We start from the raw sequence: 16,244 nt of genomic DNA, 5'->3' as shown, positions 1-16,244 counted from the left end.
CCACTCCTCGAGGCAGAGCGGGACGCCGGGCTGATCACTGCGTGAGCCTGGAGCCATGGCTTGGCCTTTTCCCACTCACCCTAGTCTAGGGTGTGTGTGTATCAGGTTTAGCTAGAGCTGCCGTGGGGGAGGCAGACCCAGAAGAAAGTAAACCCGCCCCTAGCCAGGCCTGCCTTTTGGGGACTATTTATGTTTGCCATGTGCAGCACTCCAAGAGAGATCCATTGCAGAGTGGCAACCTAACCCTAGATTTTTGCACAGCTCTGCAGCATGATTTGCTACTACAACTCCCCGCTCGCCTACAGCTAGCAGTCTGAACAAGTGGGAGGATAGAAAGAGAGGGGCTACCCCGCTCCAGATGCCTGAGAGAGGAGGATTAGGGAGAGTGCCACCTAGCTGGCCCCAAATCTCAGAGAAATATCTTGTGTTGTCACCGATCCGAGGCTGAATTAATGGAGGGAACAGGCCAGGAAGACAGCACAATTAGTCTCTGCAATGCTCAGCTGAGAGATTCTGCAGATTTCAAAGCTCAGCTACACTGACTAGCAAGAACTGAACTTGTTCTGAAGCAAGAGGTGGTGATGAACAGGGAAAGGGCAACTGCCTTGAAGTACCCGGGGGTGTGATTTTGGGGTGTGGTTACCATGGTGTAATCATCTAATAAGATTAGGAGTCTGAGGCAAAGCTGCCAAAGTTGAGTTTATATCCACAGATAGCCCACGGACCCTATTTGCAGATGGATCCAGATTCAAATTTAATATCAAGCCCACCCTAGTGCACAGAACAGATTCTTTCACCCAAAACCATGGCAAAGGAAGTTGGAAGCCTCTTTCAGGCAGGGCCATCCTTCCCAAGTATGAAACACACAATTAATCACTCTGTGAACAATATCAAAGAACAGCCTCCTGCCTCTGAAAGAAGTGACTACCTGGCCTCCGTCCATACACCCTCACTCTCTCTTGCTAACGAGCAGCCAGGCTGGGACTCCCCTAGTGATAAACTAATGCTACTAAAGCCTAGAGACAGGAACCTGCAGGCATCTGCCTTCTCTAATCTAGACAGCATCTTTCAGTTCCTTCCATGTTTTAAACACAGGCAATGTATAATGTACTTCTGCCATGAAATGGGTATATAGGTCACTGAAAGTGGCCTACACAGCAGTAGCTTCCAGCAAAGGCTGGCGTCTAAAAGGACACATGATTTGCCAAAGGTCAGTGGCAAAGATGAAGACTGTGTAGACAGAGCTTGGTCCTGCCTTGAGGGTGGGGGGGCTGGACTCGATGACCTCTCGAGGTCCCTTCCAGTCCTATTATTCTATGATTCTAAGACAGAACCCAGGAGTTCCAATTCACAGCTGCTCTAGATACCATACTGATTCCTCTCCTTCAGCCCCTTGGGCAAAAGGCACAGTAGTAAGCACCAGGTGATAGCTTTCTCTGGCTCTGATGATCCTGATGATCCAGGGTATGGAGTGGCTACAAGGAGAGGATATGAAGATGAGGGCTGTTCAGCTTAGAAAAGAGACAATGGGTGTGGGTGTGAGAGAGAGAGAGAGAGAGAGAGAGGGTATGTCTACACTACCCTCCTAATTCGAAATAGGAGGGTAATGTAGGCATACCGCAATTGCAAATGAAGCCCGGGATTTGAATTTCCCAGGTTTCATTTGCATAAAGCCGGCCGGCGCCATTTTTAAATGCCGGCAGTTCGAACCCCGTGCCGCACGGCTACACGCGGCACGGAGTAGCTAGTTCGGATTAGGCTTCCTAATCCGAATTAGCTGTACTCCTCATTCCACGAGGAGTACAGCTAGTTCGCCTAATCCGAACTAGCTAGCCCGTGCGGCACGGGGTTCGAACTGCCGGCATTTAAAAATTGCGCCGGTCGGCTTTATGCAAATGAAGCCTGGGAAATTCAAATCCCGGGCTTCATTTGCAATTGCGGTATGCCTACATTACCCTCCTATTTCGAATTAGGAGGGTAGTGTAGACATACCCCGAGAGAGAGAGATGGAGGTCTGTAAAATCATGAACAGCAAGAGGAGTAAATTGTTCTTTCCCATAATACAAAAAACCAAGGGTCACCCAAGGAAATTAACAGGCAGCAGGTTTAATAAAAACAAAAGGAAGTACCTTTTCCACATAATTTACCACCTGTGGAACTCATTGCCACAGGGTGTTAGGAAGGTCAAAACCAGATGACTTTATGGCAAAGGTTCATCAGTGGGTTCTTGCCCAGATGGTCAGCAATGCAGCCCCTAAACCTGACTACTAAACACCAGAGAGAAAGAGGGTGGATTACTCCAACTGCCCTTTTTTGCACATTCTGCCTGAAGCTCTAGCATGGTCCACCGCTGGAGACAGGACACTGGGCAAGATGGATGGTTAGGCTGACCTAGTAGGGCTGGGCTTATGTTCTTTTGGAGAATCAATACATTTGACAAAGTCGATCATTGCCCACAAAAACTTATGCCCAACTAAATGTTGTTAGTTTTTAAGGTGCCACAGGACTCCTTGTTATCCCTGAAGTATACCCCAGGGACAGCAAGAGCATTTCAGACTAATCTCTGATTGAACACAGCCTAGGCGAAAGATTTGGCTGTGTGAATAAGATCAGGAGTTATTGCAAAATCTACAGTAGCCTTCCAGCACGAGGCATTACAATCAAACGTGTCTATTTTCCCTGCCCCTCAGGCAGCTCCCTGCTCTGCATAAGCAAACTTTTGCTGGGGGTTAGCCCTTTCTAATGCAGCTGCGGCCCCTTGCAGTATCTTTTAGGCCCACACAAGCTACTTGAGTAGCCAGTGTAGAATGAGACCAAGTAGCATGGCGATGCAGGGGTTAAAAGAGGACCCGCCTCCATGCATTTCAGGCGACCAATGGGTTCCCGCCGGGGTGGGGCTCCCCCGGCCTAAGTTCGGTTGAGCAGTGGGGAAACCCCGCCTGTAGAACCAGCGGTAGCAGCCAATGGGCAAGCCTGGCCGGAGTGGAGTGATTTTGCGTCACTGCTGCGATTACATCATGTGAATCCTCCAGGGGAGGAAGCAGCTGGTGCACGTGGTTGGAGTCACCAAACTCTCCCCAGGCTGGCTGGGAGGGAGGGGGCAGTGGGAAGGGTAAACAAACCAGGCCAGGGCCCAGCTGGGCAGGGCTTGGCAGGGCTAGGGAAGCCAGTTTGAGGCTCTGCCAGGACTAACCACTACTCCTGGAAAAACTTAGCAGACTAATAGCACCTTAAAGATTAACAAAACATGTAGATGAGCTTTCCTGAGTGTAACCCACTTCTTCAGATGACTGGAGTATTAGAAGTCCAGATCCAAGAATAAAGAAGGGGGAGGGAAAAAATAGAGACAGTGAGTAGATGGTTCAAGTAATTAGAACAGGCTGATAAGAACAATTAGCACCTCCATTGTTTGTTAGGTACATTAAGTCACAAGATGTGGAAAGTAGTGTGTGAGCCAGCTGATGTCCTTGTTCATACTATTTGCATAAGAATTAAACTTGTAAATGAAGTTAAGTTCCAATCTTTCTCTGGGAATTTGGCTTGTGGAATTGGGTGACTTGGAGACCCATTAACGAGTGTCCAGGTAGATTAAAGTGTTCTCCAACAGGTTTTTGTGTAGTGCCTTTTCAGCTATCGGATTTGTGTCCATTAATTCTTTCCTGTAGAGACTGTCCAGTTTGGCCCATATACGTGGTAGTGGGGCATTGTTGGCATAGATCAGTGTTTCTTAACCAGTGGTACAAGTACCCTTAGGGGTACTCAAGAGAAGTTGGGGAGGGGATATCAACACCTGAAATTGGAAGAAAACTGAATTTGTTTTAAGTTTTACAATGTTTTATTATTTTTGTACTTTTTACACCCAAAAATTTCACCACTCACCTGGCTATGATTAAGTTGTTTAAACAAATGTGTTGCAATAATAGAAAAAAATTGTGAGTATCTGAAAACTGTAGGTAGTGAGGCTATTCAATATTATTTATTTATTTTTTTAAAAAAGGGGTACTTTATTAAAAAGGTTGAGAAACACTGGCATAGATCATATTAGTGGCTGTGCAGTTAAATGAGCCTGGCCAAGCCGGGGGGGAGAAGATGAGGCAGCCAACACCAGGGACAGATGTGAGTTGCCCAGCTTCATTCACAGCCAGGAGGCACTCAGATGAGGATAAGAGTGCTGCCAGACACCACGTAGAATAGAAAGTCCAGGTAGCAACTGAAGCATTGCCTCCCACAGCTCTCTTGATGCACTTCCACTGATTCCCTGCACTGCTGCTTTCCAGCCTGGACTGCTGCACCAGCCTCCCTTCTAATGCTCCTGAGTCCTGCCTGTCAGCAGTACCCCAATGCTACGGTCCTTCCCCTCTGCCTGGCCTGCAGCACACTCTGCTCTTCCAGTTCCAAGTAATGTTCCTCCTAATCTTTTCCATCCACCTGCAGAATAATTTTGATGTGCACTGAGACATACATGATATGCACTACCTGTAAAAACAAAAAAAGCTGTGGGGGTTCTGCTAATCAGCTGGGCAGCATTTGAATCTCTCCTGAGGTACTGCATGAGCACATGGCTTACGCTAGGTAATATTCCCTCTAATTTTTTTCTATCAGTGTGGAATAAATTTTACGTGCACTAGGGATAGATTTGGGCCCCATGCAACTATGCTGCAATTGCATTAACCCAACTTGAATTACATTAACTTAGGGAGAAAGGCTGAGGGTGCCTCTGTTTCAGTGGTTCTCAAACTTTTTGTCCCGTGATCCATCTGACTCAATGTAAACCTTTCCGGAGACCACCAGTTGCTAATGGAAACTCACCGTTAATTCCATAATTACGCCCAAGCCATTTTGCTAGTGCTGCAGCTAGGGAGACTGGTTTAATTTAAATTATTAAACAGATTGTTTTAACTTTCTCCTGTTTATTTAAAATGAAGTTTGATAAACTAAGTAAAATATTAATTTATGTCCAACACAAAAGGTTTCAATGTTTTCTTTGTTTATGACAGAGGTATGGAGCCTTTTTGGAGAGGAGGGCCACAGACCCACAGAAAGTTGGGGACCACATAAGTGAGCAGCAAAAAAACTCCAAAACCCCCAACTGAGACACCTCACCCCTCTGGTGCTCCAGCCCCACGGGGCAAGGAGAGGAGACAGGGAGGATTGAGATTTAGGGCTTCCCATAGGCCATATTTACTTTTTTGGGGTTCCAGAGTTAGTGGATTTTATGGACACCCCCCCTTAGGCTCTGGGGTGGGGACAAAAATGAGGGGTTTAGTGTGTGGGAAAGGGCTGCCAGTGAGTGGGATAGGAATGAGGTGCAGGATCTGGGTGGGAGATGGGGTGCAGAAGGGGGAGAGGTTGCGCGGTCTGGGTGAAAGGTAGGGTGTAGAAGCAGACTGGGGTAGGGTGTCTGGCCAGGAGGGAAGGTGCAGGAGCAAGGGAGGATGTTGGGGTAAGCTGGGGGAATGGGATCTTGGCAGGGGGAAGGAAGTGAGGGAGGAGGATGGGGGTGCGAGGGTCTTGGCATGAGGGAGGGATGCTTGCCTGGCTTTGTGCTTCCTTGCAGCGGGGAAAGCCTCTGCACAGGGTGCTGCCACTCCCCCAGCAGGTGGGAAGGGAGCTCAGCCACATGCAGTAGGGATGCTGGCACAGCCACGAGGCTGCCGTACTAGCTCCCCACTTGGAGGGCATGGGGGGGGAAGCAACCCCGATTTTCTCTGCCAGACCAGGCTTGCTGCCATTCCCTCAGTGGGGTGAGAAGGGGAGTGAGCTCAACTCCCCACCCCATGCAGTGGGGATCAGCACCAGCTCCCTGCTGGGAGGACACATGGGGGGAGGAAATGAAGAAACCCCGACCTTCCCTGCCAGAGCACGCGCGTTGCCAGCGGGAGGGGAAGGGAGGGGAGAGAGCAGTAGCACACGGAGCACACCTGCTGAGCCCGAGCACATCCTGCCTCGCAGTGCCCAGCTGGGCTTTGTGCAGCTCCTGCCTGGGCTGAGACAGCAGCTCCAAGGGGAGGAGATCTAGGAGCAGCGCGGTTGGGTTTTGCCTTGTTCCCCACTCCTCCCGGCAGCGGCAGCCACTGTAAAAGAACAAGTGGCCTGGAGGAGGCAGGAGCGTGGCCAAACTGGAGGCCCTGCGAGGCAGTGGCGGTGCTGCGGGGGGAGGACGGGAGCTGCGTGACAGTGCGTGGCGCAGTGGCTGGAAACCGGCCCGGCTGCCCACCTGCAAAGCTCCAATGGAGCTTCTTATGTGCTCCAATGGGGGAGGAAGCTGCTGTGCCAGGCAAGGAGCAGTGGCACAGAGCCATTTCTTGGTCGCTTCTTCCCTGCAAGCCAGTGTCCCCATCGCATAGTGAAATGTTCAGTGGGGCTTTCCAGGACATTTCACTACTTGATGGGGGCACTGGTACAGAGTATTGAAATCCGGGACGTATGGTCAGCATACCTATAGTGCAAGCCTAAACTCCTTAGAGCGGGGACTTTGGGTTGTGGCTTGTAAGGGCAAGCCGCTAGCTGCTTTGTTTACAGGTAAAGGCGATTGCAGCTCCTGGTGGCTGCGGATTGCTGTTCCCAGCTAACGGGAGCTGCAGGAAGCAGTGCAAACTGGGACACCGCTTCCCTCCGCTCCCATTGGCCAGGAATGGCAATCCGCAGCCAAAAGGAGCTGTGATCACTTGTACCTGCGGGGGTGCAGGTAAGCAGCCAGCTAGCAGCTTGTCCTTACAAACTGTGACTCAGGGTTGGCAAAGCTCCCTCTAAGGCATGGCTTTTCCAATGCACCTTCAGCGGCTACCGAATCAATTGGGTGCCTTTTCTTCTACAGGAGAACATACGCAATCAAAATATATACAGCCAATTGATTCGGTAGCCCAGAGTACTCCCAGCTCAATTTCATTATGCATCTCACTGTGAGCCTCTCCTGAGCAGTGACTGCCAAGCATGTTTGACTTGGATGCGATAACAGCACTCCTAACACATCGGTACTATGCATAGGGATTCAAACCCAGGTCTTCAGAACGAAGGCATATCGCACGCCTGTACTGCCGATCGGGCTATAGTCTCCACAGGCATAGCTTCCTGCTGATGTTTGGTTTGCATTCTATAACGTGCAACTGCAAATGCAGCATCTGCTGTTTGGGGAATTTACCATTTAGTGCCTTTCATGCAGTTTTCTGCTCTGTCGGGCCAATGGTAGCTATACACCTTTGTTCTGAATAGAACTGGAAACTGCACCTCCTGCCAGACCATTTGACACACAAAGAATCAGGCACATGATCTGACTATCAGTAAACAAACCAGTGCAATGTTTGAAAAGGCGATAGGAGCAGCAGCATGTTGGCTGTGTGTGGCGCATCATTTCTAAACACCTTTGTGACAGCAGAATGGATGAATCTGAAACAGCCGTTGGAATTTCAGTTCTGTAGGAACATAAGAACATACGAACGGCCGTACTGGGTCAGACCAAAGGTCCATCTAGCCCAGTATCCTGTCTGCCAACAGTGGCCAGCACCAGGTGCCCTAGAGAGGGTGGACCGAAGACAGTGATCAAGCGATTTGTCTCCTGCCATCTCTCTCCAGCCTCTGACAAGCAGAGGCCAAGGACACCATTTTATCCCCTGGCTAATAGCCTTTTATGGACCTAACCTCCATGAATTTATCCAGCTTCTCTTTAAACTCTATTATAGTCCTAGCCTTCACAGCCTCCTCTGGCAAGGAGTTCCACAGGTTGACTACACGCTGTGTGAAGAAGAACTTCCTTTTATTCGTTTTAAACCTGCTACCCATTAATTTCATTTGGTGTCCTCTAGTTCTTCTATTATGGGAACTAATAAATAACTTTTCTTTATTGGCCCTCTCCACACCACTCATGATTTTATAGACCTCTATCATATCCCCCCTCAGTCTCCTCTTTTCTAAACTGAAAAGTCCCAGTCGCTTTAACCTCTCCTCATATGGGACCCGTTCCAAACCCCTAATCATTTTAGTTGCCCTTTTCTGAACCCTTTCCAAGGCCAAAATATCTTTTTTGAGGTGAAGAGACCACATCTGTACACAGTATTCAAGATGTGGGCGTACCATAGTTTTATACAGGGGCAGTAAGATATTCTGGGTCTTATTTTCTATCCCTTTCTTAATAATTCCTAGCATCCTATTTGCCTTTTTGACCACCGCTGCACTCTGTGTGGAAGTTTTCAGAGAACTGTCCACGATAACTCCAAGATCTCTTTCCTGATTTGTCGTAGCCAAATTAGCCCCCCATCATACTGTACATATAGTTGGATAAACTTATTGTCAAAGGCATCAATTATTAGCAGCACCCACCAACATCCCTCTAAAATTTTTTCATGTGTGGAATATGTTTTGTTCTGTGCACCAAAGCATGTGTGGACGTGCACCAGTAGAAACACACAGTGCCAGCTAATCAACTGAGCAGCATTTGAATCTCTCCTGGATGGCTGCCAAAGTGCTCAGCTTACAGGCAACACTGCCATCCACCAACTCGTGATCTAACTAGCAGGGAATGTGGAAGGGAAAAAAGGCAACCCTTACCTTCTCTATGGCACCATTTGGGATGTCTCAAAGTGAGACAGTGTTTCACTTGAATTCAGCTGCTTTGAAAGCCAGCCTGCCGGTACCAAGGGAAATGCTGAATTCTCAGAACAGTTCAAGCTAGCAAACCCCATACTTAAACAAAAACAAACATCTTTCAAACTACTTACGGTTGTTTTTACTTTCCATTTAGAAACTAGACAGCACCATTTCTTCAGCTGCCTGTTTGCATTTAGAACATTTTTTTCATGACATTTCTAGTGCTATATTAACAAAGTAATTACTCTTCCATTTACCACGCATGAGTCTGCTGTCGGCTGCCCTAGAAGAAGTAGACAAGTGGACATAGCTCTAGGAGACAGCGTTTTCAGCAGTTTACTGAAGCTACACAGCCAGCAGGGGAAGTGCACAGAACAGGTGATTGGTAGCATTTGCACTGAAAGGGCTGAGGTGCCAAGGTAAAGAAGGGATATACCTAGAATTCACGGCACACAAAAGGAATCAGACAGGGGCTTAATAATGCCCTCTTGCTAGTAAATCACCAGATCAAACTGATAATGAGTTACCATCTGAAGGCCATTTTATGGTCCCTATGAAATGAGTGTGTGGTTTGGTACTAAATGGCCAGGTGTCACCAACACAATCTCCACCCTTGACACCAATTTGCAGTCTGAAGATTTAAATCTCCATTTTATTCAGGGTTCCTATAGGCCGGGGTTGGGAAGATGCATTACTGTTGCCTGTATTATACCAGTTCTCTGGACAGAGACTTGTGGTTTCCAGGTTCAGTCCAAACCACCTCCCTCCACACACACTAAATTCACCTAAACACGAATGCTGAGAACATTAGCAAGTTAGAGAAATGGTCAGAGGTAAACAGGATGAGGTTTAATAAAGAGAAATGCAAAGTGCTCCACTTAGGAAGGAACAATCAGTTCCATACATACAAGATGGGAAGCGACTGTCTAGGAAGGAGCATGGCGGAAAGGGATCTAGGGGTCATAGTGGACCACAAGTTGAATAGGAGTCAACAGTGTGATGCTGTTGCAAAAAAAGCAAATATGATTCTAGGTTGTATCAACAGGTGTGTTGTAAGCAAAACTCGTGAAGTCATTCTGCCGCTCTACTCTGCACTAGTTAGGCCTCAGCTGGAGTACTGTGTCCAGTTCTGGGCGCCACATTTCAAGAAAGATGTGGAGAAATTGGAAAGGGTACAGAGAAGAGCGACAAGAATGATTAAAGGTCTAGAGAACATGACCTATGAAGCCAGGCTTCATGAACTGGGCTTGTTTAGTTTGGAAAAAAGAAGATTAAGGGGGGACATGATAGCGGTTTTCAAATATCTAAAAGGGTGTCACAAGGAGGAAGGAGAAAATTTGTTCCTCTTGGTTTCTGAGGACAGGACAAGGAGTAATGGGCTTAAAGTGCAGCGGGGAGGTTTAGATTGGACATTAGGAAAAAATTCCTAACTGTCAGGGTGGTCAAATATTGGAATAAATTGCCAAGGGAGGTGGTGGAATCTCCCTCTCTGGAGATATTTAAGAACAGGTTAGATAGACATCTGTCAGGGATGGTGTAGACAGAGCTTGGTCCTGCCTTGAGGGCGGGGGGCTGGACTCGATGACCTCTTGAGGTCCCTTCCAGTCCTATAATTCTATGATTCTATCTCCTACCAGCAAACAATTTTAAAACTGGGCCAAGTCTGAAACTTCATGCATTTAAACGAAAGAGACCTGAAAGATGGCTTTGTATCACAAGCATCACATAAAAACAACACTGGGAATATGTTGAGTCTTTGTGGGCTGATGAACAATTCAAGGCGGGACAAAAATAAACAGGCGGTCTGGTTAGGAAGAGCAGGAGGAAAGGAAAGCAAGACAACAGGTGTACCGAAGACACAGATTCATAGCCATCACTGTACAGTTCACACTGGTAGTGCTTTTATTGGAGTATTGCACATGCAAGAGCCAAACTAGAGATGATTTCTGTAAGTTAACTGATGGTAGATTAATACACTTGTATCATTCTTACATAAACACATTGGCTTTCTACATAAAGACGGCAACACATTTATTTAGTGTGTTTCTTCTGTTTTTACATAGTCAATATTTTTAAACAGTTAAGTCCCCTTTCCCCTACCTCCTCCCCCAAACAAAAAAATACCCAATATCTCCAGTAAATAAATATTATCCACTTTTATCTGGAAAGCCTACAGCTTCAATATACAGAGAGACGCTGATACACAGGTTACATTTGTAGTGTTAATGGTAGCTCGTAACATTACAGAAGGAGGAAGAGCTCACACTCCTAAAAACACAGAGCAGGGTGGCGCGCTTGGCATACGCTTGCCATGGACACGGTGGAGACAGCAGGAAGGAGCAATGGATGGGTAAATCATCAGTTGGGACCAAAGCCAGCTTGCAGTCCAATGGAACCTTGCCCTCCGCCCAGATAGATGGGGAGATTGCTGCTGCTGCTCGCACGAGGCAGGAATGGGCACTGCGAGGTTTGAAAGTCCCATGTCGAAGGGACAAACTGGGGCAAACTGGTCCCACAGGGGTCAGAAAGAGGGGGACGGGAGAGGGTTATTAAGTGAATGGTAGCAGCACCTGAGTGCTCTTAAGGGCATGCAAGAGGGGGTTTCTGCCACCATTTGACTACTGGGCCAGTCAGACAAAGGCAGCGGGAAGATGCCAACAGAATGCCTATGGCAACCAAAGGGTTCCCCGCAAGAATAGGATTTACCCACCGATTGCTGCTCCATTATCTCCAGGAAAAACTGTCCTGAGTTTTGCCCCCTTCCCCACACCCAAGGCAGCCTCTGCAAGCCTCGGGGTTGGTACTGAGGAGGTAACCAGACACCGACCAACCAAGCTCAATCAGCCCAGCCCAGGGATGGAGCCAACTGGCATAACCATGCCCCACAGCATCCCAACACCATAGGAGGCCCTGGAATTTACAAGGCCCTAAAAGGACATAAACTGGTACATTAGAGCAAATTTGCTCTCCTCTTCCACCACCACCTGTGCCATCCTCACTGGTGGAAACAGGAGAGTGGCGAATGGGAAGCAGCAGATACAGGTCACATTGGCTGAGGTTTCCAGAGAGTCAAGGAGGCGCCCAAGTCCCATTAAAATCCAACAGGTGCTGGGCAATTAACTTCCTCCGTGCCTTTGGAAGTCTCAGTCTAGATCTCCTCCTCCTCCCCAGGAGGAAACCAAGCCTTGTCCCCGCGTCTGACCGGGTGAAGTCCTCCATTTAAGGTGGAAGCAGCTAGCTTCGTTCCTTAAGAACTCCCTCTGCCGAGAAGGGTAAAAACAAACCTGAACTGCTGACACCTGAGCCGACTGGGTCAATGTAATTTGCGGGATGGGGTTATTAAAATTGGCAGGAAAAAGGGACATGGGAGGCTACATGATGGCCCAGCTTGGGCCGCTTAGCATACAAATACTCTTCCCTTTAAGAGAGACCATGCTAAGTTTGAACGAGCTCTTTTTCTCCTCTGAATCTTGCACACATGCTAAATACCCTAAAAGTCTGTACAGCACATTGTTAACGATTACGCCTGCCAAAGATGCACCTGGAATCTACACGCAACATTTAAAACAAAACCCCCAAAGAGATATCTTTAAATAGAAACAAATGCATTTTGTACATCTCAGCACACACGAAGTTAACGGATTATGTTAAACACGTTGGAAAGCATATCTGGACAAAATAAATACTCGAACCTAGAATAAAGTCTCATTAGCCTGGCAAAGGAGCCCGTTAATTTAGTGTCATCAATATATAGCTGTGACTTCTAAACTCTGAGAAAGGCTTTCTGCTTAGCCATGCTGCTCTTCTGACACCGTAGCGCCCTGGGAAGTGGGGAGAACCGTGACTCAGTCCTCCCCCTTCACCTGGGAATATCAGAGCGATGTCAGACCTCTCCTCACCTGGGTGGAAGAAGCGTTTACAATAAAGGGGAGGAAGAGCGATGGAGGGGACTCAGCTTCCGATGACAAATGGAACAAGCCAGTCCTTCCCTCACTGGGAGTGAAGGGCTCACATTCTTGCACATCACAATGAGCAGAACGGAGAAGTTGGCACATCCTGATGCAGGACACTGGGAAGTTCCGACATTTACAACGGAGGCCACGGACTCGACTTTCAGATGTTCTGAGCACCCGCGGCTCTTGCTGATTTCTGCGGGTGCCCAGCATGCTGAGTCAGGCACCAGCCCTACCCGAATAGCAGGGCTCCTTTCGGTGGTGCGAGCGGAGGGGTGCATATGCAAGAGAGAACTGGTGGTTCTTAAATGATTTCTCTACTGAAGGGCCAACCGGCAGGCACAACTGGACAGGAGCACAGGTCAATGCTACTCCCTATCCGCAATCGTCTCCTCAACCGTGGGTGCCCGTTCCTCCCAAGGTAGGATATTTCCCTAGCTAATGCCTAGCCCATTCCACCAATGGATTTTAGCCAACAGCCCCTGCTACCATTTGAAAACAGCATTACGTCGGACTCCCTGATCATGCCAGATGGCAAAGAGGAGCCCATAGAGACTGAGGTTAGAAGCACAGCTCAGAGGCCCTTCGCCTCTCTCCAACATTCAACACATTCCCACTCAGCATCATCTGTCTGGCTCCATTTTATGGTTTCCCCCATCGGAGGCTGCAGGCAGTCAGAGAGCAGGTCCACAAGAGCTTGCCCTATTCTCTCTCCAAGGCAGCAGCTCATGCTGAAGCATGGTTGAGAGAAGAGGGGGTAACCCCCTTCCTTCCCTGCAGGCGAGAGACAGCAGCAGGCAGACGAGCGGTCTCTCTCTTGTGGAGGACTCCACCCATGCTCTCCAATGGCAGAATCCAAGGCCACCACATTTTACCTCCACGCTTCACCGTGATCCCGTCCCATTGGCCCTTTCCTCCTCAGGAAACTCAAGTTCTAGACAAAGGCCAGATTTCTGAGCTGAGAAAAACTGGAGAACATCTCCCTTCTTTAGTAGCGTGCCTATCTGGGATCTGGCCGAGTCACCTGATGTAGCCATTTATAGGGTCAGGGTGTTGCCCGGGCAAGTTTAAAAATTAGGCACCTCAAGGAATGCCCATGAGCTTCCTGTAGACATGGACACCAGGAATTCACTTAGCACAGGCAACAAATGCCCTGGAGTCACTTGGCGCTACCTGAGGTTGACTGGCTTCTTGGTAGACTGCAGCCACATCTGGCAGGCTGGAGAAAGTGGGGGGTTGGAATTAGCCAGAGGTGCAGTGGCTGGTCCATGTGCCTCCCAGGTGACGGGACTGACCACAGCCAGGCTGTCCTGCGACAAGGAATGCAGACCGAGATGGAGCTCCGCCCTTCCCACTATAACTGACGTTCTAAGTCATGCACCGTCCTGTCCCAATGTCTGCCCCTAGCGGCAAGCCACATGTGTTTCAAGAATCAACGCCGACCCTTCTGCTTCACCGCTGTCTCTCAAAGACGTGGGCCGCTGGGGGACTGACAATGCTTCGTGTGGATATCGCTGCCTCGCCAACACTGGACGTGCCCAACCGCTGCAGGCTAATGGAGACAGACCAGATCAAACCAACGCAGACAGATGTTCTGGGCGTTGGCACAGGGGAGAACAGCTCTCGCTAAATGCAAATATGCTGTCCGAGTGGTTCCGAGGATGGAGCAGAGCAGGTGTGAGCGGTGCACGCCTGGCAGCACTCAGGGCGCTTCTGACACACCGAGTCAAACCGAAGCAGTTCTCGTGACTAGTGAGACTAGTGAGTTGGGAGAAAGAGCGTTCTAGGTGCACGGGTGCTGCGCTGATACAGCAACTCTGGTAACCCAGCTCCGCAGTGTATGAGCTCCCACCTCTATTGTTCCATCTTGCTCCACTGGCTTTCTACCCAGGACTCTGTTCAGGAGAGGTAAAGGGGGCAGGAGAGGGGGAGAGAGAGGGAAGCAAGTCCGTACTGGAAATGCTGGCGTGCGGGCTGCCTGCGCTCCAGCTCAGTTTGCCCTGGCCCCCCGAGGCAGACATCCACTGAAGAATCCTTCATGACAGCTTCAAGGGGAGCAGCATTGTTAGCTTATTCCTCTGGAGAACAAAGGGAACAAAACCCAAGCCAGGCAGAAAGCGGGATGGGCAGGGGGACAGGCGCTTCTTAGCGCTAGGTGGCCTAAGGTGTGCCATGTCTATTTCATAACCCACAGTGTTTGAGCCCAAGCCTTCCAGCAGGAAAATAAAGAGCCGCATCTCTGATATACACAGCCAAAGTGCCCGTTAAAACCTTTCCCCTGGTATCCATTTACCTAGGAAGTGTCCTAAACCAATCACAACTCCGGCCCCTTTTTCTAATGACACAACTCCCGCAACATTTTGGATTTAACCCCACCAGTGCTACAGGGTATACACGGGACATTCAGCAAACAGGCCCCTCCATCGTAGCCAGTCACACCCATTACATCTTTGACACCCGCCCATTTGCCAAGGTGTTCTTAAACCAGTTGAGGAGACGAAGGCAGAGCCTGCTTAGCCTCAGAGCTAGTTATTGAAGAAATAGTCTCAAGCTAGGGAGAAGTCTGGCTTTCAAAGGCACACATTCTAGACCAAATACTACCGGGGGAAAAAGCTCCCTCAATGAGTGAAATACTTCCTATGACATCTAGTGTTACAATAGCCATTTATCCCAGTATTTTCTTAGTCATGTTATAAGGACTGGCTCTGCTGGACAAAACTAACAAACTGCTTTCAAATCAGCATAAGCTTAGATCAACTCAGAGAAAAGAAAAAACCCATGAGACAACACGCTGGAAGCATCACCAAGTGGAGAAAAGCAACCGCCATGTGGTACTAGGTTTGGGAGGGGGTCAGGGACAGAGACAGATTTTAATTTGTAAAGCACGTGTTGAAAGGGAAAAGCTGTTCTTCTTCGCTGTCTAACCCTATTAGAAGCGGATACCTTGACGTTTTGTATGTAACATGAAAATACATTTTCATTCGGTTTCAGTCCATTACATGCAGATTGATACTCAGGCCGGCCTATTTGGAAGCGTCTAACCCACAGAAGGGGGTGGTCCCTATGTAAGTCTAAGGCAAGTCTGCTCTCTCGCTACACTTTCATATCAACAAGGTAAAGAAATACTCATGCATTTTAAAGGGGGGGTTCGGCATTAAGAGTTGCCCTTATGCAGCTTGGATGGGAAGGGGGGAGGTTAAGCTAGTGCTGGAGAACTGCGGTCTGGCAGGAGGAGAGCTGGCCTTCAATACAAAAGCCAGTTTGGGCAGAGGGGGGATTAGAGATAAGCAAGAGAAGCAATTGATGAAACCAGGAGGCCAAAGGGGTCATGGTTTGCCAAAAACTGAGAGGACAATGTGACTGTACAGCGACATTCTTCTGCAGAGCCCAGGGAAGGGAGTCCGGTGTGATCTTTACAGCGCGAAGAGAGCATCCTCCGAGTGCTCCTGCTTCTTCCTGCCTGAAGGATTCGCAGGAGGAGTGGGAGCCTCCAGCGGCGGAGAAGGTAAATTTGGGACCATCTCAGCAGCTTTGGCTCGTTCTTCCAAAAATTTGTCAAACTCTGCAAGGCAAAAACCATTGAGAAGAATCAGAGTTAGGGTTGGACCAGTGATTGTCTTTGGCGTGAATCTAGCCACGCGCTGTTCTCTGGGGACGCACAGGACAGGCAGAGCATGGGCAGTGTTACCGAAAGCTTCCTCACGCTTC

General features: G+C 48.8%; 1 protein-coding gene across 4 annotated transcripts in view; it reads right to left on the bottom strand.

The window, feature by feature from the left end:
• Window positions 1-10,462: 10,462 nt before the first annotated feature.
• Window positions 10,463-16,244, bottom strand: part of TOM1L2 (target of myb1 like 2 membrane trafficking protein) — a 94,966-nt gene continuing 89,184 nt past the window's right edge. For all 4 annotated transcript variants that reach the window (XM_014575251.4, XM_014575252.4, XM_014575254.4 and 1 more), the window contains one exon: window positions 10,463-16,098. In XM_014575251.4, the coding sequence (XP_014430737.1) occupies window positions 15,950-16,098 (149 nt within the window). In that variant the 3' untranslated portion in view covers window positions 10,463-15,949. The remainder of the gene's footprint in view (window positions 16,099-16,244) is intronic.

Source organism: Pelodiscus sinensis, chromosome 15 (genome assembly GCF_052426305.1).
Source record: "Pelodiscus sinensis isolate ZL-2025 chromosome 15, ASM5242630v1, whole genome shotgun sequence".
Taxonomy (NCBI): domain Eukaryota; kingdom Metazoa; phylum Chordata; order Testudines; family Trionychidae; genus Pelodiscus; species Pelodiscus sinensis.
This window is presented reverse-complemented; position numbering and strand designations above follow the sequence as displayed.